The sequence below is a fragment of the Armigeres subalbatus genome, chromosome 2 (assembly GCF_024139115.2).
Source record: "Armigeres subalbatus isolate Guangzhou_Male chromosome 2, GZ_Asu_2, whole genome shotgun sequence".
Taxonomy (NCBI): domain Eukaryota; kingdom Metazoa; phylum Arthropoda; class Insecta; order Diptera; family Culicidae; genus Armigeres; species Armigeres subalbatus.
In genome coordinates this window covers 13,309,361-13,333,472 of record NC_085140.1, presented here as the reverse complement: position 1 = coordinate 13,333,472, position 24,112 = coordinate 13,309,361, and the positions used below count along the sequence as shown (strand labels likewise).

The 24,112-nt window shown below is 39.6% G+C and overlaps 1 protein-coding gene across 5 annotated transcripts in view; it reads right to left on the bottom strand.

The window, feature by feature from the left end:
- LOC134217767 (uncharacterized) overlaps positions 1 to 24,112 on the bottom strand; it is a 566,229-nt gene that overhangs the window by 31,826 nt on the left and 510,291 nt on the right. For all 5 annotated transcript variants that reach the window (XM_062696573.1, XM_062696572.1, XM_062696576.1 and 2 more), the window contains one exon: positions 18,319 to 18,446. In XM_062696573.1, the coding sequence (XP_062552557.1) occupies positions 18,319 to 18,446 (128 nt within the window). The remainder of the gene's footprint in view (positions 1 to 18,318; positions 18,447 to 24,112) is intronic.

Sequence of the window (24,112 nt, the reverse complement as noted above, 5' to 3'; positions counted from 1 at the left end):
TGATTCAAATTATTGGTGGAACTGTGGATTTTCGAAGCAACAAACTCACTTCTCTCTTTTTAACCAAAGCCAAAACTAAAAGATTGTTTAAACGCAATAACATTGTTTTTAGTTTCTCTCCTAAGACTTTTTGGCTACTCGGGAAAAGAGAGAAAAAATAATGACAAGTGACATGGATAAGGATAAGGCTTAACAAGATTATTTGCAGCATTGGCTGCTGGGCTCGGACAACTATTGCTGATTATTCGTTCCTTTATTGATGGCTTAGGAGCTTGAGCAAGAGACGGACATCGATGCGCCTGAATGCAATGATAGCTAAAACTGTAAGGTCGTTCAGATTGAATTCCATGTTTCTGGTTCTACACTTAGAGCATTTAGCATTTCTATTTACTCAAATGGTTCAACTATTTAAAGTAAATATGTATTTCCACATCTTGAGTGGGGAAATTTTATCCAACATATTTTCTATTTTACCAATTCAACTAGTCGACCCATTTCAATACAAAATACAGTGTTATTTTACTTCGAGTTAGGGTGGTATCGAGATTTTACTCCCAAAATATGAAATACTTTTCATAACATGTAGAAATATGGTTTAGGGCCATTTGACAGAATGTCATTTGGTCGAATGCGGTTTTGCTGAATAGTTAAAATTGATTTTCTTATTAAGTGAATTGAAGAGTGGAGATGTTCGAAATGGATAGTGACAAGTGAAAAACGAAATGTTCGTGGTCAATACTTCTCACTGCTCACTTTTATCTTCTTATCAGGGAATCAATATTCGTGGAACGCCTAACAATATACCCTTTGTAATCAACAGAGTTTGTTACTGACAAACACACCTAGCGACAAACCTTTATCAGAACCCGAACACAATATGACAAGAATCATTTGCCTTGCATGCTCTGATATTTCCGAGAATACGATGCTAATATTGTAATCATTGTTCGATTCGAATATTTCCATAAAAGCAGAAACTATGATAGCATAAAACCAAAATTTGCCCTAGAAATGATGCAAAGTAACGGGATGACAAGTTAACAACAAGATTGTCTACTTTTTTGTTGCTGACAAATATTTTCGGATCTTTGTCATTATTATCTCCGAAGCTTTTGCCTTTCACTTCTCACTTCGTAGTTCTCCCTACAAAAATTTTTCATTTTCATTTTCTTAAGAAAATCAGGAAGGAAGAAAAAGAAATGATGAGATGGGATAAAGATTAAGTTAAAAAATCCAATTTTCACCTCACTTCTCAATCCTTGGTCCTCTTACTTCTCAGTTATCACTTCACTCTTCTCACTTTTCACTACTCACTTCGTACTTCTCACCATTCACTTGGCACTTCTCGCTCCTCACTCCTCACTTCTCACTTTTCACTTCACACTTTTCTGTTCACACTTTTTACCTTCCACTTCTCACTTTTCACTTCTGAAGCTTTTCACATCTTACTTCTCACCTCTCACTTTTCACTACTCACTATTCAATTCTTACACTTCTCACTTCACGTTTCTTTCTTCTCACTTTTCACAATTTACTTTAAATTTTTTGCTTTTCTTTTCTCAATTTTCGTTTCTAACATCTCACTTCACATTTCTCACTTCGAATTTGTCATTTCTCATTTCTTACTTTTAATTTCTCACTTCTCACTTTTTTTCCACCAAACACGATTTCATAGAAAAACACTAACAAAGTCTAGATCATGAACTGTCTGCTTCTATACCAGCTCCATTTCATTCAGCAATACTTTATCATTTGCAGCAGGGACTATGTCCAAGGGCTTGACGATCCCTCCCCAGGCCATCTGCGAGTTGTGGGGCTTGCCTAAGATGTGGTGGGGTTTGACAGTGGGCCTTGTTAAACCTCTATAAAAAGCTGCATGTATCCGCAGACCGCAAGTAGGCCCCACCAAAGCGACCGTGTGCCGCTCAAAGCGCACAAGCCCTGGTGTTAGGTGGGACGCTAAACAGCCCTGACACGACGACTCGACTCGATATAATCGGCAAAGACCTAGGCGACGAATACAGGATCACGATTAGATACAGGATCACGAACATGGAACTGCAAGTCGCTAGGTTTCGCAGGTTGCGACAGGATGATCTACGATGAATTACATCCCCGACGTCGTGGCGCTGCAGGAGATTTGCTGGACAGGACAGAAAGTGTGGAAAAGCGGGCATCGAGCGGCTACCTTCTACCAAAGCTGTGGCACCACCAACGAGCTGGGAACCGGCTTCATAGTGCTGGGTAAGATGCGCCATCGTGTGATTGGGTGGCAGCCAATCAACGCAAGGATGTGCAAGCTGAGGATTAAAGGCCGTTTCTTCAACTATAGCATCATCAACGTGCACTGCCCACACGAAAGAAGACCCAAGACGACGAGAAAGAAGTGTTCTACGCACAGCTGGAGTAGACATACGATGGATGCCCACTGCTGGACGTCAAAATTGTCATCGGTGACATGAACGCACAGGTAGGAAGGGAGGAAATGTATAGATCGATCATCGGACCGGATAGTCTGCACACCGTATCGAATGACAAATGACTTCGCAGCCTCCCGCAGAATTGTAGTCCGAAGTACTTTCTTTCCCCGCAAAAATATCCACAAGGCCACATGGAGATCACCAAACCAAGAAACGGAAAACCAAATCGACCACGTTCTAATTGACGGTAAATTCTTCTCCGACATCACGAACGTCCGCACTTACCGTAGTGCGAATATTGAATCCGACAACGGATTCAGTATGCCTACGCTCAAAACTCTCGACGGTGTACAACACGCGTTGAAGTCGGACGCCGCGGCTTAACATTGGGCGGCTACAAGACTGTAGACTAGCCCAAGAATACGCGCAGCAGCTGGAAGTGGCACTCCCAACGAAAGAGCAGCTAGGCGCAGCGTCTCTTGAAGATGGCTGGAGAGATATTCGATCCGTCATTGGTAGCACCGCAACCGCTGCACTTGCCCCACAGTGTTCCTGGATCAGAGAAACGACTAGTATGACGGCGAATGTGAGCAGTTAGTAGAAGAGAAGAATGCAGCATGGGCGAGATTGCTGCAACACCGCACGAGGGCGAACGAGGCACGATATAAACAAGCACAGAACAGACAAAACTCGGAGGAAAAAGCGTCAGCAGGAAGATCGAGACCGTGAAGAGACGGAGCAACTATACCGCGCTAATAACACACGAAAGTTCTATGAGAAGTTAAACCGTTCACGTAAGGACCACGTGCCACAGCCTAATATGTGTAAGGACATAAACGGGAACGAAAGAGCGAACGAACGAGCGTGAGGTGATCCAAAGGTGGCGGCAGCACTACGAAGAACACCTGAATGGCGATGTGGCAGACGAAGATGGCGGTATGGTGATGGACCTGGGAGAACGCGCGCAAGACATAATTCTACCGGCTCCGGATCTCCAGGAAATCCAGGAGGAGATTGACCGGCTGAAAAACAACAAACCCCCTGGGGTTGACCAACTACCAGGAGAGCTGTTTAAACACGGTGGTGAAGCACTGGCTAGAGCGCTGCACTGGGTAATTACCAAGGTTTGGGAGGATGAGGTTCTGCCGCAGGAGTGGATGGAAGGTGTCGTGTATCCAATCTATAAAAAGGGCGATAAGCTGGATTGTAGCAACTACCGCGCAATCACATTGCTGAATGCCGCCTACAAGATACTCTCCCAAATTTTATGCCGTCGACTAGCACCAATTGCAAGGGAGTTCGTGGGGTAGTACCAGGCGGGTTTTATGGGTGAACGCTCCACCACAGACCAGGTGTTCGCCAATCGCCAAGTACTGCAGAAATGTCGCGAATACAACGAGCCCACACATCATCTATTCATCGACTTCAAAGTCGCATATAATACAATCGATCGGGACCAGCTATGGCAGCTAATGCACGAACACGGATTTCCGGATAAACTGACACGGTTGATCAAAGCGACGATGGATCGGGTGATGTGCGTAGTTCGAGTTTCAGGGGCATTCTCGAGTCCCTTTGAAACGCGCAGAGGGTTACGGCAAGGTGATGGTCTTTCTTGTCTGCTATTCAACATCGCTTTGGAAGGGGTAATACGAAGAGCAGGGATTAACACGAGTGGTACAATTTTCAATAAGTCCGTCCAGCTATTTGGCTTCGCCGACGACATAGATATTATGGCTCGTAACTTTGAGAAGATGGAGGAAGCCTACATCAGACTGAAGAGGGAAGCCAAGCGGATCGGACTAGTCATTAACACGTCGAAGACGAAGTACATGATAGGAAGAGGTTCAAGAGAAGACAATGTGAGCCACCCACCGCGAGTTTGCATCGGTGGTGACGAAATCGAGGTGGTAGAAGAATTTGTGTACTTGGGCTCACTGGTGACCGCCGAAAATGATACCAGCAGAGAAATTCGGAGACGCATAGTGTCTGGAAATCGTACGTACTTTGGACTCCACAAGACGCTCCGATAGAATAGAGTTCGCCGCCGTGCCAAACTGACAATCTACAAAACGCTCATTAGACCGGTAGTCCTCTGCGGACACGAGACCTGGACGATGCTCGTGGAGGACTAACGCGTACTTGGAGTTTTCGAAAGGAAAGTGCTGCGTACTATCTATGGTGGGGTGCAGATGGCGGACGGTACGTGGAGGAGGCGAATGAACCACGAGTTGCATCAGCTGTTGGGAGAACCACCCATCGTTCACACCGCGAAAATCGGACGACAGCGGTGGGCCGGGGACGTAGCCAGAATGTCGGACAGTAACCCGGTGAAAATGGTTCTCGACAACGATCCGACGGGCACAAGAAGGCGAAGCGCGCAGCGGGCAAGGTGGATCGATCAGGTGGAAGATGACTTGCGGACCCTCCGTATTATGTATCTAAAACAGTTTGAGCTAACGTATTGATTCCGCTTATGAATATGGATACAATTAGGGCCAAATAAATTGATTACACAACGTTTTTTTTTTATCTCGACGACCCTGGAAGGATCGATTTTGCTTATCGAGCAGATATATTTAAATGAGCCATGTGTTTAAGTTCTTAAATATCTTATGAACGTTTTATTTGTGCCATCATCGTTTGCAATTTATTATATGGCAACGAATCTATCTGTGATAAAATAACAAAAAAGTTCAGTTTATCTACAATAACTATAATCATGAATCTATTCTAAATGATCAGATTGGATAATGCTTATATTTTTGTATATAAGAATATTCGTATACTATTTATTAAAAAAGAAGTAGCATAGTTCACATCACTTTCCATGATGAATCCAGATCTTTGTTTCTGATTACCCCCCAACTAACATAACTTCCTTCCCGTGGTTACTGTGGAGATGCAGAGGTATTCTCGTTCTCTAGTAGCAGCAATAACCACACACTAAAATTCCCTTCCTTTCCCAACTGACTGTAAGAACTTGGCCGGCGCCGTTATTGATCAAAATAAGAAATGCTGAAATGTGCACTTCGAGAATAGATAGCAAATCCCAACCACTATTCACTTGGATTGAAATGCAATTTGCACCAGTTCTGATCAATCACGGAGTAGCAACCAGTACTGCAATTTCTCATTTTCATTTTCAACTCGGTAAATTAAAGTAAATATGATTAATTTATCGGCTAGTCATTATTCTTTGCACATATCAATTGAAAGAATTTTTAAAATTTAAATTTTAAAACAAAGCACAACTTTATTTCATGAGTGCTTTTCATGCAAAATTGATCAAAGAACCCACGATTCTTTCATCTGGTCGCCTGAGATAGAAAAAGACCTTTGCTCTCTGTCTTTTGATGATCACGATCTTTTGCAATTCTGGTAGCAACCATTGATATGTACAGTCAGTCTAAGCTCTAAGCTAAGCTAAGCTAAGCTATAATCTGTAATCTGTAACAAAACTCGTAAAAAAAAACTGTACCTTTCCAGATAAATCTGCACAACACTGGTTGCAATAGATTGCGGTCATGTGAATTTATGAGATTGACAATCGCCCTCGTTTGATTGGTTCATCGTTCAGAAAACTATCCATCAGACAGAGTATGATTTAGTTTTTTTTTGTATTTTTAAGTATACTAAAATATTTTTAATGCTACGTCAAAGTTGTCGGTCGGTCACTTCGATTGACTCCACTATTGGCTACTCTTGTTAGTACCTGCGACAGTGCATCTTCCTAATTAATCGTGATTTGGAAAGCACCACGAAAGCTTAGCCAATTTTTCACTCTACCGTTAAAGGAATAAAGGCATTGTGAATTTAGTAATTAGGGGTTTGGTAGGGCGTAGCGTAAGAGAAAGCATCAGTTGCGTGATAATTCAATGCATGGTCAGAAAGTCGTTGACATCAAATTAAAGATTTACGAAATCCAATCGCGTTATCCGATTAGAAGCGTTTAAACACATAATATACATGTATTCACTTCTGCTTCTCTTTCTTCTTTTTGCAAGCATTTTTCTTTATTTGTTACATATTTGGATTTTGATGTCATTCAATTCTTTACTTGCCTTTCTTTAATTTGCGACCTATTAGCGCAAATCTCCTGAGATAGCGTTCCCTTGCTCCAACCGCTAAGCAATCTTCGGTCGATCACGTTGTGCATTGAAGCTTTTAACGAACGACTCCATGTTAGTCATGAAATCTAACACAATTCTCCCCCTCGCACACTACAACCATTAACACCTCATATTCAGCTTTTGATTGTATTAGGCTTCTCAAAATATAAACCCGTCACGATGTTTGACCTCATAGTGCTATCATGTTTGCTTCCCAGAATGGAATATAGCGTGAATTTGCACTTACTGCAATCTAGATCCTGGAAATGCTACCTTCTCAACCTCTAACGTCTAGCGCCTCTTGTCCGCTCCCAGCGTGGCCTAACAACAACTAAAATCTGCATTGTTGCAATGTAATCCAATTCCCCATGAACCGCCGACAATTCGGAGGTTCCCCCTCCCCATTTCCCCACGTCGACCGTCTCTATGTCTCTATACCGCCGTCGGGGAAATGATGGAAAATTGTTATTATAATGAATGTGTAAAGTACTCCCTCGTATTTCGTTTGTGTTTATTGTAACAAGGGGATTATCGTTACTCGCTCCCAGCTGCATGCTATGGGTGCCGGTGCAGTCGACGGTTGCAACACAGTGCGCAGTTTGTATCGAATCCATCCGTCTACTCGACGTATAATAACCAGACCGCTTCAGTTCACCAACTATGGAGTTGGCAGGAACTCGGTCGAAGGCCCCGGGAGTGGGTCGGGAGGTGGTGAGGGTAATAAGTGACAAAGGATTACGTTGCTAGTGGTGGAAAAGCGGCCTTAAACTACATTGGCACCTCCGTGCTGAATTGGTAGCAAACGATGTCGTACCGAGTTGCATCGTTATTATGGTAATGTTGATAATAATAATGATTGTTATTATTATTTCGGGATTACTCCAAATTGGGATTATGGCTCGGATTATTCAATTAAAGCCCAAACCTGACAAAAGTCTATCAGCAGAGGGGCGGTTGATTCCTTTGAATTGTATGCCGATAGTTTTCGAGGAAAACTGCCATCAACCCATTCTGACAACACTACCGGACGATTTCAGTCAAATTGTACGGTTTATGGGAATGTTGCGCGTTCAATTGATTTTCCTCCGAAGCAACGCAATGCAAGTGCTCTGATACTGCAGCGTTAATTAATTCCTCGGATAATCATCCTATAATCACTATTGAAGCCAAATTCCACATAGCTCAATTTGTACTGTGTTATTTATTACAGCTGAAATCTCATGGCCAAAATCAACCATTGCTTTGTGGTGAAATTTCGTATTAGCTACATTGACGTTAGAATGTGGGTTTATTGATTTTGAATTATTGACGACAAATTTATAATCCTTTATCGAATATTTATAGGATGATTGCAGGCTTTAGCAGGTGGGTTGCCATTCTTGGGAAGGATTGTTATCTATCAAATTTCCCGTAATGAGTGACAAAATACATACATTTGAGATGCGGTATGAACCAGTATGCGATGCATAAAAAAATATGATAGGATTCGGCACATATGTAATTCAAAAATATGATATTTGTGGCTTACTGCTTCATTTAGATGCTATTTAGGTTCAATTTTGGATAGCATCTTTACTGCCAAAAATCGTTAAAATAAGTTGACGTCTAGCTAACGGATAAAACATTTTTCACTGCTGACTTTTCTTAAAGAACAACGCAATGCGGAAGCGCTTTCCTTTTTATGTTGTGCAAACAGGTGCAGATGATAGCAGTGTTATATTATGAAAAGTGAAAATTATTCGAACCTTATTCTCTATGAACTGGGTTTAGAATTTAGATTTGAGATTCAAGCTGCACTTGCTTGTTTGAATCTGATACAATATCGTTGACGATGCTTTGAACGTCAAATTGTTGAACGATTTCTATTGGGAATCATCACATGGAGATTATTAGGCTAACTGAGTTATAACGATGATAGATCTAAATGAGCACAGTTAGCTCATAAGCTTTGTCTAAAAATGATGACTAAACCACACGACAGGTCAACATCAATTCTGTTGCCATAATCGTAACATGATACATGCTATTTATATTGTTACGTACGAAACGAAGTTATTATGTTTAAAACACAGTGCTCAAATAACCACAATGAATAAATTTTGATTGTCTTTATGTGCGCGGCTGGGAATGATTATTTGTACACTTCGCAAAATATTTAAACCAAACCACTGCTCCATAATTACACGACCGTTGAAAAATGTTCGTTCAATTTTAATGTAATGCTTCGCATTGGAGAGGGGTTCATTGTTCCACCAAATTGTCACACATTATTATTTGCGCTCCATACAAGCGTGACCAATTTTTGCGAAAATTTAACCGAATTCCGAACGACGACCCACCGACTATATTTTGCGGTTGACTGCCCCAAAATACTCGCGGTTGCTGTCAGATCATCTACCTCTTTGATTTGGCTTTGTGGTGCAATTTGAATTGCGCTCTATTCTGTTCTAACGGAGCGATAATGCAGGACGGCGTCCTATGTGTAGGTGTGCGGGATAAGCTTTCAAGCTTATCAAAATTTAATTTAATTATTTTCGTTTTAATTAATCCACCCGTATTTAAGCCGGTATTTGTAATTGCATTATATGGTTTGAATGCGAGCCATCCACAGCAGTAGGTGCATTCATTTATTCGTGAAGCGAGGCGAGGTGATGGATATTGACGGAATATTCTATTTCTTTTAGAGGTACGGATATATTTTATTGGTATTCTATCGAAAATCTGATGTTTTTTTTGTTTCAACCATAGACGGTACGTAGCACTTTTCTTTCGGAAACTCCCAGTGCGCGTTAGCCCCCCATGAGCATCGTACAGATCTTGTGTCTGTAGAGGACTTCTGATCTAAAGAGCTTTTTGTAGAATATTGCCACTGAATGTTGTGCGATATGGATTGGATGACATCAACGAAAAGTAGCTCTAAAATTGAACTGGAGGGCGGTGTACTGGAGCTAATGAACATCTTCAATATCGCCCGACATGATAGAAGTCGGAAGTACCGAGACCAGCTGTACCTCGAGCACCTAGAACACGGATCAATGAAGGACCTGAAGACCATCGAAGTCAACACCATGGTTGAGTGGTACAAATACAAGTCAGTGCTTCAATTGCTTCCAGTTCGTGCATGGTATCAGGAACTGCCGTACGATGCAACAAATGCAAAGACAATCATCCAACAGTGCAATGTGAGTTAAAGGAGGATGCAGACACTAAATGTGCAAACTTTGGGGGAAACGTTGAGCCATCACCTGCAGTAGAAGCTGCTCCAAGAGGACGGATTTTATGGCGATCCTAAGACGAAGTTAGTTCCAGTTCCTACCCTCCTTAAACAGAATTGTTCATTTTGCTCTCCCCCATCTGGTAGTCGATCCCAGTTTTCTTACCGCTTTTTTCGCTCACCGTTTCCTCAACCTAGATTCCGGCAGTAATCTCAAAAGGAGTCGCCATCTGACTTTCAACTGTGGATCAACTTGTAACAATCTTCTCGCAACTGGATATTCGAATGTGTGGGTCTTCTTCTTCTTCTTCTTCGTTGGCATTACATCCCCCACTGGGACATTGCCGCCTCGTAGCTTAGTGTTCATTAAGCACTTCCACAGTTATTAACTGCGAGGTTTCTAAGCCAAGGTTACCATTTCTGCATTCGTATATCATGAGGCTAACACGATGATACTTTTATGCCCAGGGAAGTCGAGACAATTTCCAATCCGAAAATTGTCTAGACGGGCACCGGGAATCGAACCCAGCCACCCTCAGCATGGTCTTGCTTTGTAGCCGCGCATCTTACCGCACGGCTAAGGAGGGCCCCAAATGTGTGTGTGCAAAACCCGATTCGATCGTGTGATCAATTGGAACGGTTGCTCTTTCAAAGGCAAAGTCATCGATCAATTTGATTTCCTCATCGAGAAGGAATTGGCTTTGATTACGGCGACTTATCTCAAGCCAGATTTAAGTGTACACTGTACACTGTACACTAGAGTGATTCAAATTTTGACTTTTTCGCTCCCCTATGCTTAAACGATGACATTTGCTGTTTTATTAATCCTCCTAAATTTTTAGCTGATTTGGATGTAACTAGACTGAGCACGAGCAGTTTGAAGTTTGTATGAAAATTACTATGAAAACAGTCACTTTCGTGGAAAACCGTTCCGTAACGTTACTCATTAAGTTCTAAAAATATACGACATTATTGGCAACATAGAAAATGTTGCAATGAATCTGGTCGTCTTTGTTGCGAAACGATTCTGTGCTTGTAAGAAAAGTAATTGGGGAAATACTGAATCGTGGTAAATTCAATTTAACACGTAAAAGAATAACATCAATATCAATAATGAACATTTTTGTTTTCTTTATAACTTTGCTTACAAAAGTCAGATCGCTTCGTAACAACAACTGTAACAATAACTAAGGAAGTATTCTATGAAGTCATCGGGCCGATTACATTTGAATATTTGATGGCTTGCAATACGGAACGGTCTTTTGCTTTAGTGACGATTTCTATAGTAATTTCCATACAAACTTCAAACTGCTCGTGCTCAGTCTAGTTACATCCAAATCAGCTAAAAATTTAGGAGGATTAATAAAACAGCAAATGTCATCGTTTAAGCATAGGGGAGCGAAAAAGTCAAAATTTGAATCACTCTACTGTACACTTTCCGGATTTCAAGGCAGTGAGACGCAATCGGCCGAACTCCAGGGGAGGAGGTTTGGCTTTTGCACTCTGGAAAAGCATTAACAAACTGTCGCTTGTTGGAGGACTGGTAGCGAGTCATTTTTTGTGACTAAATTCACTAAAGTCACTATTTTACGAAAAATGGTTACTAAACTCATTATTTTCGCACCGCCGATTGTAAAAAAGTTCAAAAGAAAAATCATTTGTACCTATTATTATCATCAATTAAATCAAATGTAAATCTGGTAGCATTAAAAGAAATTTGGGGAAAAAAACCCAAAAAAGAACAAACGGCTGTATGTGACCCTAAGTACCATCCGGTGACTAAAACAGTGAAAACAGCTTTGGTGGCATCACACGACAACGCCAATGTCGAGCGAGATTTCTCTACGACAGGTAGCTAGAAATTAGCTTCAATAGGCCGGCGATGACAGAATACATTTAAATCGTTTATAATTGTTAATCCCGCCTTCTGATCCTTCGGGATCGATTAATAGTCTCGAAAAAATAATTAAGATGCAAGATATGTCAGAAGTAATTGAGGCTCAGGCCAGGCCAAGATGAATACACCACTAGGTGTTCCAATCTGCCAAATTCACGATTCAGCCATCTTGGATTTTAGTATGGGAGAGCCAGCCAGTTTGTTTATATTTTGCACCGAAAATGAATTTTTCACCCCCGCCTTCTTCTCGTCCATAAACTTGGCAGGTTGAAACACCTAGCTGTGTATTCATCTTGGGCCAGGCTAGATGGCATTTTGACCGTGTGTGAAAAACAGGCTTTGCTAAAGCGAGTTGCGTTGCGTACCAAGTGCGGGCGATCGTGGAGGAAAAAATTGGCTTAATTACAGACTTCTTTATCTTTATAAAAAAAAAGTAAGGATGTGGCGCTGTGCTGCTCATTTTTACTAACGGGGTGTAAACTTAGTTTGTTTTTACAGTACTTAAGGTCAATTTGGGATGAATAAAAAAAAATCGAGTCTGTATCATGTTCAAAGTGTGTTTGGTGTGTGTAGGGAAACAGGTGGTAAAATGAACACGTTAAGGAATTGCGCTGAATTCAATCATAAAATGAGGATAATTTGCTAATTTTACCACTTAGACAAACAATTTAACACATACTCTTATTGTACTGAACAATTTTTTCGCTAATAAACATTTTTTCATAAAGTTTTTCTTCGAAATAAAAATCAACGAAATTTCGTGTGTACAAAAATAGTGCGGGTAAAATGAACGCTTCTAAAAGCCTAACATTATATTTTCATTTTTTAATTCCTTTACCGCCAATATAACCAATTTAGGCTTTTGAAAAATCTGGTATATCTTTTGAAAAACTCTTAATTATCAAAATGAGAAAAAGAAGAAAAAAAGTTTTGGAATATCAGTTATTTTGAAACTAAATTTAGATAGGTATTCAAAGTTTTATCTTGGTTATTTGATATGGCTTGTTTCTTGAACTTCCGCTTTACAATTGCACATCTTTTATTACAAACTAGTCGAACCATCCCGATCTTGCTCGGGTTGGTTTTCTTCGACTTGTCAATCGTTTAGTTGATTGCATCGTCGCACTCTAGATCGATTTTATTTCAAGTTTGATGGTTTTCTTCAAAACTCATGAAATCGTAGCATTTTTACATTTGTTCGAGTTTCCCAGCAAAATGTTCTATTTTTTCATATACATAAACACAGCTGATCTCAAGACGAATCGATTAGTGAGGAAATCTTGCAAATCGGTCAACCCGTTTGCGAGTTAAATCGTCAGGAAGGAAATCTCAATTCATTTTTATTATATAGAAATATTTGTGAAAGTTTGATATAAGTGTTCATTTTATCTGCATACATGCCAGCTCAGGTACCTTATTTCATTTCGAGGAAAACTTGTGGATGGTTAACATACGCCTAATTAGTATTTTAATCTAAATATAGCCAACTGTTTATTTTACCACCTCTTTCATTACATTTCTAATTCCCACTGGCTGGCAGTGATGTTATGGAAAAAAGCTGACTGTATTACAGTCCGATTTAGTCCGGGAGTCAGAAAGTGCTAGCTCTACTGCAGCTCCAGTGACCCATTTCATACTACCTGGTATTTCATGAAAAATCCGATGTCACTTTTACTAACAATAAGTCCCGCCTGTTTATGCTACCATTATCAATTGGATAATGGACCCATAAACAAACTTTCGGATAATAAAATCCAGTTTTTCATATGAAGAGGAGAAGAAGCATAAAGAAGAACAAACAAATTGAAACAATCTCACCAAATCTGTAGCATTAGTAATAAGCTGGAAGCCGGCTTCATAGTACTGGAAAAATGCACCAACGCATTATTAGACCGCTTCTTCAACCATGATACGGACCCTCAATCAGCAACGCTTCATCCGACCTTTGCCACTCTTTTTGGCTTGGTTATTATTCACTTCAGGCGGATGCTGAATCGGCTTCCTTACGGTTCAGCTTCGGTAGTATGAACCCGACCAGAACACGTAGATGGGACGAGCTTGTTAACCACTTCGCGGTGTTTATTTATAAATCTCACTTTTCACAACGAATTATTCCCTAAATACGATTAAAAGCGAAACTCATTTCTATTAAATTTAGCCAAAAAATCTAAAAACATACAAATAAAAATTCACGGAAGTAGTTTTTCGCATCCATTTCGCTTAACAACCTACTTCGATCCCCACAATCTTAATTTGTTGTCATTATTCATTATGATACGTTCAAAGGATGTGACAATGAATCACATACAGTGGTTGGTTTCCTACCCGCCACTGCCGTATCCAGGCGCTAACGTATATACAAAAATAGCCAGCATGACCACCTGAAGTTTGTATGGCGAAATACATTTGACGCAGATTTTCTCAACAGCAGGAACTTTTCAAGAAAATCTATTTGGTACCAGTTATGTAGGAAGGTGTCTGCTACTAGGGAGCGGGACCATTTGGGCAGCACCCCATATTCCCGTCTGCAACGTTAATAACTCGACCGCGTTCCAACCAAATGGCTTGATTTTTTGTACATCACTAGATATCGACCAGGAACTAACCATGTACCAAAAAACAAGTAATTAGGTTTTAATGCACTCGAGTAATAAACGTTGCGGACGGGAATAGGGGGTGCTGCCCAAATGGTTTTCTACCCTATGCCTACCAAATATTTTTTTGATTAAGATGATTATTTTCGAGATATTAAACTTTAGATGGCTTTCGCCATACCGATTTCCGAAAGTTAACTCCTAGTGTGGTGCTCAAAGTAGGCGATGCATTGAGACTGCAAAATTGTAAGTTCTTTCACATTATTTGTTAAATAATGCAAACTCGCTCATTCCTAGCTCCTACACAGAACCGTAAGAAAGTCCAACATCCTCCCAATATGGGCATGGGTGTATAAACCAAGTTTTATTTAAGAAACATGAAATTTATGCCGATTTCATAGATGATCTATCGACAAAAGAAGATAATAAAATTTGCTCCGCCTAACATTGTTTTTATTAAAATATTTTTTGAAATATAATTCAGAAATATCATATTTTAATATAGAGATTCTGTTTTGAAAAATATAGAAAGGATACCTCAAATAGCTAATGTGGAGGTGAATTAATTGGTCGGATTTAAAGAATCTAAAAGAGAAGATTGTCTGTCATTTGGTCTTCCATTTTTATTGACTTTTTTTTACTAAATTCTCCCATTTAGAAATTATAGTTTGCTACATTTTCTGGATTTCTAATCAGAAAATCATGGTTCTCTTTGAGCTGATATTAAAGATCATCATCACAATGCTGTAGAACTTACTTCAAAATCGTTTGAAATTCAACAATGATTTTGTGTAACAACTTGTAATTCACTACCTGTTAACCTGTCGCCACGTTGATACCTTTACGTAGTGTGTAACGAAATAAGATTTACCATGGTCACACTGCTAGCTTCTGGCTGACCCAACAAGTACTTTCCCCAATATCGAATTCCGTGGTAGTTATGAGGGTGTCGCAAAGTCGATGACCCTCTTGCCAAGCTCTCTAGTTATGATAATGATGGGCGTGGTCAGGAATAGTAATTTTCATGCTTTTGTTATTTTTGTCTATTCTTGATTTAGGTAGCCATATGACCACCAAGCCCGTTATTAGCGTTTTCACTCCGTAAATAGTAGAAAACAGTTCAAACAATGAATTGTTCGGCAGAGTTGTAGATAAAACATTGCGCTAAAAGCCCACGGCCACCATTCAAAATATTTGGAAATTGAGCTTATTAACAAACTTCGAAATGATCGAAACCTATCGAAACCATCCTTCGTCATTCTTCCTATTGGTATTTCGGTATTTCTCTTTTCGTGTCCCTCACAAGACAAAACCAATAATAGCACATCAGATACTTTTCGAAGTGACATAGTCAAACCTGAGTTGGCAGCCAAGCCAGACCTATTCATCATCAACACGAACAACCACATCTCGCAGCCAATCGTTTATCAGGAGCTTGGTTGGGACCACTTCTTGGTTATGTACGAGATCGGCTCAACAACTATTTCGACAATACTAACTCAGCAAACCCGGGACGATTTCAGTTTTTTTCATCTATACAAACGCCAATTATGACGCGTATCTTGAAACCTCTGAGGACATCGAGCTGCAGCAGCGCTTCATAGAACATTGTACCAAAGGCCCAATAATTGGTGGAATTAAATGGACTAAAAATGGACCACTAAAAAGAGCTCATCATATTTTTTTCGATTTTTTTAAATTATTATTATTGTTTTTATTATAGAGATTTGCAGCCCTCGGTTGGGTCATCTTAGGAGGTCGAAGCTCTCCCAGACTGTGCAAATCCGTTCAGGAAATTAACGAAAATTTTACTACCGCTGATTAAACAATAATGGCATTAAGAATCGCTTGACAATTTCTGCAGAGAAGGCCGTTGCACAGTGTCTAAAATTGTGTTTTTAGCGCGTTCATTTAATAGTACCTTTATTATGCAATTTAGCGTAATGTTGTCTTCGAGACATTTTATCAGTAAGGTAATGCGCTTCTTTGAAGGTATTCAGCTTATTGATCAATTCCCTTAAAAGTGAGATGAAAAAACCCAACTTAATTCACCGAAAAGTGATACTGCCTTTCTCGCATTTAGCCAAGACACCAACCTTATATGGTTCAATCGAGGGCTCAATGAACAATTTTCTTAATAACTTTTGAACGCAACGGCCAATCGTCACAAAATTCAATAGTGATCTACAAGGGCTTACCACCTTTCGATTACTATATGAAAAATTGTCTAATGTTTTACTTTGTTTTTGTGCACACACATACATACACACGGACAGACAGACATGTGCTCAGTTCGTCGAGCTGAGTCGATTGGTATATAACACTATGGGTCTCCGTGGCTTATGTAAAAAGTTCGTTTTCGGAGTGAAATGATAGCCTTTCGGTACAACTTTGTTGTACGAGAAAGGCAAAAAATTATGATTCCACTTCACAACATATAAGGTATGATTCTTCATAAAAGCTGTAACAAAAGTTCTCCTGATAAATTTTGTCGAACACATCAAGTTCGGAATTCCGTTACTTTTGGAGATATTTTACGTTTTATGCTGACAACCCCTTGAAAATGGACTTTTCATCATATTTTTTTCATTTCCATTTCCACATTTTTTGCATGTTCTAGAAAGTTTCTGGTATAAATACGCTGTTTGGTGGCTATTGCGACTTAAAACTTGTAAAATAAAAAAGTTATAACAGTTTTATAGGATTTTTAGTCATATTTGTTTAACTGCAACTTGACAACGGGCAAATTGTGGCAGTCAATCTTATACACATAACAAAGTACAATTAATGAACTTTAATTAACATCAACATCAATATACATATCCTACTATGCAAAACAAAATCAATCTTAGGAGTTAATGAATCAGCGGACCATTCGTCTCCATATACTTGTATGCTTATACGTCGAACATGTTCAAAGCTTGTTGGCATAAAAAGATTTATTGCTCCAAAAATAATTAAATTACGAACTTGGTGTCTTCGACAAAGTTTTTCAGGAGAACTTTGTTTTGGTAAGTTTTGGTAACAAAGCACCTCTCGACGATTTTTAATTAGTGTCTCCGACTCAGCTACTTCGCATCGTCCTAGAAGTAAGCAAAAGTCATTCCTTTCCGAAAAATTTACATTTATCTCTTTCCTTTCTTCCCAGCTATCTGGTAACGATCATCTATAACTAACTATCAGAAAATGACATTTCGGGTCTCAATCAGTGGATTGATTTCCAATTCGTACGACAGCATCGCAATCCCAATAGTGGAATGAGCCAATGAGAACATCTATCTTTGCTAAATCAAACCGTATCGAATGCAACGTTTTAACTACACTGGATTCTGTTTTTACACGATATACATTTTCTCAATTTCCCACTCATCCTAAATGTTTAACGCATATTAATTATCATGTGATTTTTCTTTGATTTATTCCGGATTTTTTTGAAACATGTTGCGATGATTTTGGTGGTAAATACGATCAAAAATACGAGCGGAAAAAAATCGTGTAAAAACAGAATCCTGTGTACTTCCACTAATCAAAAGAAGATCGCCGTTGTTTGTGAAGAATATATAAACTGGTAGTTCTCCCTGTAATCCCTGTAATAATCAAACGGAATACCGGTTTGATAGAGCTGCGCAAAAACACACCTCCCCCGAAACTCCAGCGAATACAGATTTTTTTTTTACGGTACGATCTTCTGAGGTCCAAATTGAAAGTTAAACTACTTATAGGTATTTACTGTTAATGAGATTATATAACATGTCATGATGGTTAGTGATTTTAATGTTAACATAAAAACGAACATTGTTTCAAAACATGACATTGAAATAGAAAATAAATAAGATAATATTTTCATGTCATTGAAACAGCTTATTCGAATCAGTTGCATTTATACACAATAAATGTGCTTCATAAAAGTAATGGCATGGATGCAGTAGAATCAGGAATTAATATCGAAACACTCAAACGTAGCCAAATGATTCTCTGGTTGCATCTTACTCTATATGGTGTCCACAAATGCGATCTCATTCAAAGTTCAGTAAATATTACGGAGTTAGTCACATTTCCTGCGTCCGTTCCGTGTACTTACTTTCTGCACTTTTCGCGGGCGGAAGGCAGGTTGCTGGGCAAGCTTTCGGCGCTCTTCATTCTCTAATTCCGATTGTTTCTTGACGTCCGCTGGTGGCCATTTCTGATCTCCGCGCATGTTGGTACCGCCTGAAATAACGAAAAAAAAAGAAAAGAATTCATAAATGTAATGAGAGAAAATTTTAATGATTCCGAATGGGGTGCGACGCATTGCAACTCAGAGGAGATGCTGTCGCTTCATTCGGGTCTTCGGTGCTAACGACTAACGAGTACTGTGTTTTTTTATTTCTGCTTTACAGAACGAGAAACGGGATTATGAATGGAATTGTTTGAAATATTGTTACGTGTCAAGTGTCATCATTATTGCAAACTGTTTGAGGTTTATCAGTAGATCAAAGAGATCTGGTCCTGTTATTCAACTTCAGTAACATGGCTTTCGATTGGGAATTTCAAGTACCTAAGTACTCTGCAAACGACTGAATTATGCAACTTTGTACAGAATCAAAAAAAGATTCATCTCCATAACGAATGACGTGATCGTTATCATGGCTGGAGTCGAATTGGTTTTCGGTGTTCCCATCTCCAAACTGAATGAGGGATTTTGCGCGCTCGAGCATTAGTTAGGTGTTGAACGATATTTATGGCAGTCGTTATTTATTTATTCAAAGCCGTAAACGATTTCGAATGGCCTTTTTTTCGGGGTGCTTCTAATCCTTTCGCTGTACATTTATAATGATGAAAAAAGTGTCTGGCTTCGGGATCGGGTGTCCTTGCCCAATCAGGTGCACGTCGTGTGTCGATCTGACGGTGTCGTCGAGTTTTGGAAAATTAATAGCCCCATTTTTACGCTGCTATCATTTCAATTTCTGAACATTAATCTCACCATCGCATCGACCACCAACGTCATCGTCACCATCAGGCGCCTTTTTGGCGACGGTTTTGGTTGCAGGGTTTCATTTTGGTTGGAATGCGTATAGAATGACATTACAATTATTTATCGCGTATCGGTAAAGTGAAGCTCGTGGCGTGGTATCATAAAATATGCCCTCGTTGGCAATGACAACACAATACGAGGGCGATTCACGCCAAGGAATTGATCAGATTGAGATGTATGGAGATTGATGGTTTATGGTCGGGGATAATGGCGATGGCAACAACGCCTTAACGCTGTTATGTGAGCGTCTTGGATGCCAGGTCAATTCATTTTCAGTATATATATTTGAATACAATATATTCTTTATTTTATGCGTTGGCGGAAGAGGCGTAACCGAGACTCTTATATGGCAAATGAAAGCTATTTTTGGTAACAATGGGTGGAAAAATACGCTCCCAGTAGACTGGAGTTGGTCATTAATATATGTAGAAATTGAACAAATTCAAAAGCGCAGCAATGGATCTCAAATTATTCCATTGTTTGTATGCAATATCGCAACAATAGTTTATAATATGTAATACAATAATTATTATCAATAAAATAATACTGTAGTTTCGAACTGGTTCTGTATTTTTATTAAAATTAGAGTAAAAAAATCGGACCCCAATGTAAGAAACAATATTTATATTTTTATCGAATGCCGCTTTATCAGGATGCTTTTTTCCCTCATAGGTAATAGACATGTTTATTTTTTCAGCATATCAAGCTATTAGAGCGTAATTAAGGCGGATTTGTTTTAGATCGCGCAGGAATGGTGTTGATTTAATACTTATTATTAACACGAATTTCAAAAGGTAATATAATATTTTTAATCATATTAATAGCTTATATATGAATATCTCCAAAAAAGTCGTTTTAATTGTATCTGATTTCATTTATTCTGATCAAAATCGCACGCCTTCAATTTTTTTTTGGCAAATATAGTTACGTTTCTGTTTTAATAGAGAAATGCACTCGACTACAACTTTCAATGTGGCAAATTGATGGATACGTCAACAGAAATAGAATCGCAACTTTGCGTGACGGGTATCGACGAAAGCCGCTCAATTATTCAGCCTGATGAATGTAAAACTATCCAGGTGAAACTATCTCTCAAGCAGCACTTGTCGTGTTTGTTGATCCTGAATGGGATTGATTTCTCCGCCTCGTATTCCACGTCCGCTCGAAAACAGCAGCTCGCAGATGATGCGCTACTTGTTATTATTGCAGAAGAACTAGCAGCAGTTGAGGATTGGAACGTCACTCCAACTGTTTCGATCCATTGCACCGCCAAGTTGAGTTCCATTCACTCCCGGCTCTAATAGGTTGTGTGAACATTTTCTCGCTTCCATGAACGGATATTCTGTATAAATCATCAACTCTCAACAACCGACAGTGGACCAGGAGCCGCTCTGTATTGTCAATTGGACTCTGAGAATGTGAATTCTGGGTTGGCTTTCGTTCACTCTTGCCCCTCACACTGCAGATGTAATGGCCCGACTGGTGTTTTCATTCCGGAGCAACATGATAATCTCTAAGCCAGTCCTATTCAATAGATGAACCTGGACCATGTTATCGTACTTCACTGTTTTTGTTGTATTTTTAATGACCTCCACCGAACAAATAGTGCATCATCATCCTTCGCGGATAATTCCCAAGCAAGGTTGCTTCTATAACGGACGGTGCGTGAATGAGAGATTTTTAAGAATTGTTCAAATTTGTCGAAATGGTCTTTAATTTGCAATTTTATCAATTCAAGGAATAGTTCCCTGTTTGGTACATTACTTCTTTTGCACTTGAAACTACAATTTCACGGCACATTATCCATGCGCCGTTCATAGAGCCTTTAGAGTTGCTATCCCAGCTGATGTTATCTTCCGAGCAATTTCATTCTCACCATTCATTTCACCTCGACACTCGGTACACGGTCTCTGCATATGCACAGTGCACATAATGGTGGTGCATCGTGTCGAGAAAATCATGTATATTGAATGGGACCAAATTTAAATACAAGCTTTTCAACTTTTCCGACATTCGGGAGCCCAGCGTACGAGCTCTGCTGCTCTCTCTAGCATTGCAAATGCAACGAGGAAGGTTTCGGAATATCGGCTCAATGTTTCAGGTGCTGTTTCTCGGATTTTTTTTTGTAAATCAATCTCTTGGAAGCCAAATTTGAATGCGACAGTGATTTCTAACGCGAGGTGCAATCATCGGAATGAATTCATAATGGGAAGCCGGCACTTTCGTTGCAATTTGGAATGATCAAAACAACGTCGATGAGTTAGAGCGTATTTGAAGAGACATGTTTTTGTACTTGTAGTTTCATGATGAAGATTTTATGTTAGATATCTGGATGAGTAGAAATTTCTAATTGGATTGGCTCTGCAAATGTTCCATTAAGTTTGGTATCGAACAAACTTCCGAATATTGAAACAAACTTCCAGAAGAAAATATTGCTATCTGACAGGATAGAAAGAAAAGTCCACTCGATTCATTCTGTAAGTTAAAGTAAAAATATATAATAATAAATACCCCTTTATGTTATATTTAATATCAGTAAAAAAATCTGTATTACACTATCACAATATTTCGCATGACTTCGTATCATCATGCTCTCTGAAGCACCCTTAGATTATGATAATGTTCCATCCATCTCTAGTAGATGAAACGATTTTGATTCACATTTGCATAAAGCTGCCCTTTTTTCTATTCGATGGCACCTTCAATGCATTTGAAACTTGTCACAATCAACGAGGTGTACGTTTTCTATCATCGAATAGCAATGCATGCACTTGCCTTCAGCACACATCCACCGGATGTGTCGCTCGCCGACTCGCTTTTTTCCACCAGCATCACACCTAAGTATGATAACTCCTTATGCTTGGGAAATACCTGCACGTACGCCTCTTTGCTCTCTTTCACAATGTTGTCACCGTTTTGCGACGTCGTCTCCAGATGTGTGTGAAATCTTATGGAAACTTATTTTCCCCATGTCAGCGTACTCGCCCTCCCGCGGCCACCTATGGCCTATCGATAAGCGTAAAAGAATCATCGAAAAGTGTTGTTCGATTGTTGAATCGCCTTCGAGTGAAATTTCATAGCTTTGTGCCGATCTTTTACAGGGAGTAAGTACTGAAAGGTTGTAAAACCACTTTTTTATTTCGTTCGACTCAGTTGATGAGATGCAAGTTTTGTTGACATTTCTTGAATTTGTAACTGTAACGCATGTGGAAAAAATACATCCATTTAATACCCTTAATAGTGATTTTTTTACGCTTCTTGCATACTTTATGCCGGACGCGAAAGGCACCTGGATTACTAGGTGAACTAATTTTGGTTTTCTTTCCATAAAGCTACCGGTTCTTCAGAGTGTGAAACTCACGCTTGAACAATTCACGGAAAATAAAATTGAAAATCTTTTTACCTTGCTGCTACGCCTGAAGCGTGTGGCGTTGAACAAATAAAACGAACAAGGAATGCGTCATATCATCGGTTTAGGGCGTCGTTTTTCTTCTGCTTATGCCTCGACGGTGATGTGATGACCGAATCATAATGCCTTTCCGATAGGTCGCGCAACGCTGAAATGGTTTGCGATATTCAACCGTGAGAGGTTTGGCGACTCGAGCTGAAGCAGCAGGCAGCAGCGGTTCTTGTGCGAGTGGGCGTGAAAAATGTCGAATCGTGGCGAACCTTTTTCCCGCTGCTGGCTGTCGTTGGATTGAACGCATCATCTTTGATTTCCATTTTTATGCTTCTGGCCTGGGCAGATCGAATAGAAGGGGTTGTACGTACGGTGTGAATAGATGATGCAAAAAAATCTTTGTTCACTGGAGGCTATAGAAAATCATCACCTATACGGTACTCGATAACACTGATTCTCGAGAGCGTTGCCTGGAGAGATTGTTGGAAATTTTCTTACGGTGAAAGGATGCAGAAAATATCAAAGATGTGACGTGACACCTTTCCCTTTATTTTTCTTGTGTTTTTCAACTGTAGTGTAGGTAGAGGGGGGTAGGAATATTTTATTAGAAGTTTGTTTTAAAAGGAAAGGCTGCGTGAGATTTATATATTTTTTGGTTTTTGAATTTTTAGTTAGCAAAGTCAAAAGAAAATTGCGCAATTGCTATTATACCAAAAATTTAAATCTGTCGGATAGTGCAGGAGCAAACTTATTCAGTCGAAATCCACTTATATTGCAGCAGCGATCCGAGGATTCATCCCCATAATACATCCGTGGAAGTAATCGTTGCCATATAAGCTGAGCCGGACAATCGTAGTACACGGAGTACTCTATATGCGAGGACTTATCGGCGTCTGGGCCTGTGAGTGGGTTGATGAAACCACTAAAAAACAACCGTTTTTCCGAAGCAAAGTCACGTGACTAACTTAGTGGTGCGTGAATCACATGCAACGTCTCATGATCAAACTCATCAGGCGTTTTCCAATCAGATTCGGTCGAAGTGAAATATTCCACGATTATGCTCAGATTTTGGCCGTATTCTTAGGAATTGCTAACGATGAAAGATTCGCTACACAAACCCAAACGCGATAAAAATGCGTATTCACATTGTCGTATATATTATCATTTATTTTAAATTTTAACTTTTCGGAAAACATTAAAATTTTGTTGTACATAGGGACACGGCAGGTATTTCCGTCCATCGTCGTAGGGGCTAAAACCAACGAAAGCAACGTACATTTGCTAGAACTCCACTATTGCAAAACGTTTCTCCTGAGCTAACGATCTGGTACGTATGAGTTTTACAAAAAAGCGTTTCTTTTACTGTTTTTCGAGACTATGACGAACAGACGAAAATACCTGCCGTGTCCCTACTATGAAGAAAATTAGAAAAAAATGTAATTCATTCTCAGTAGGCTATAT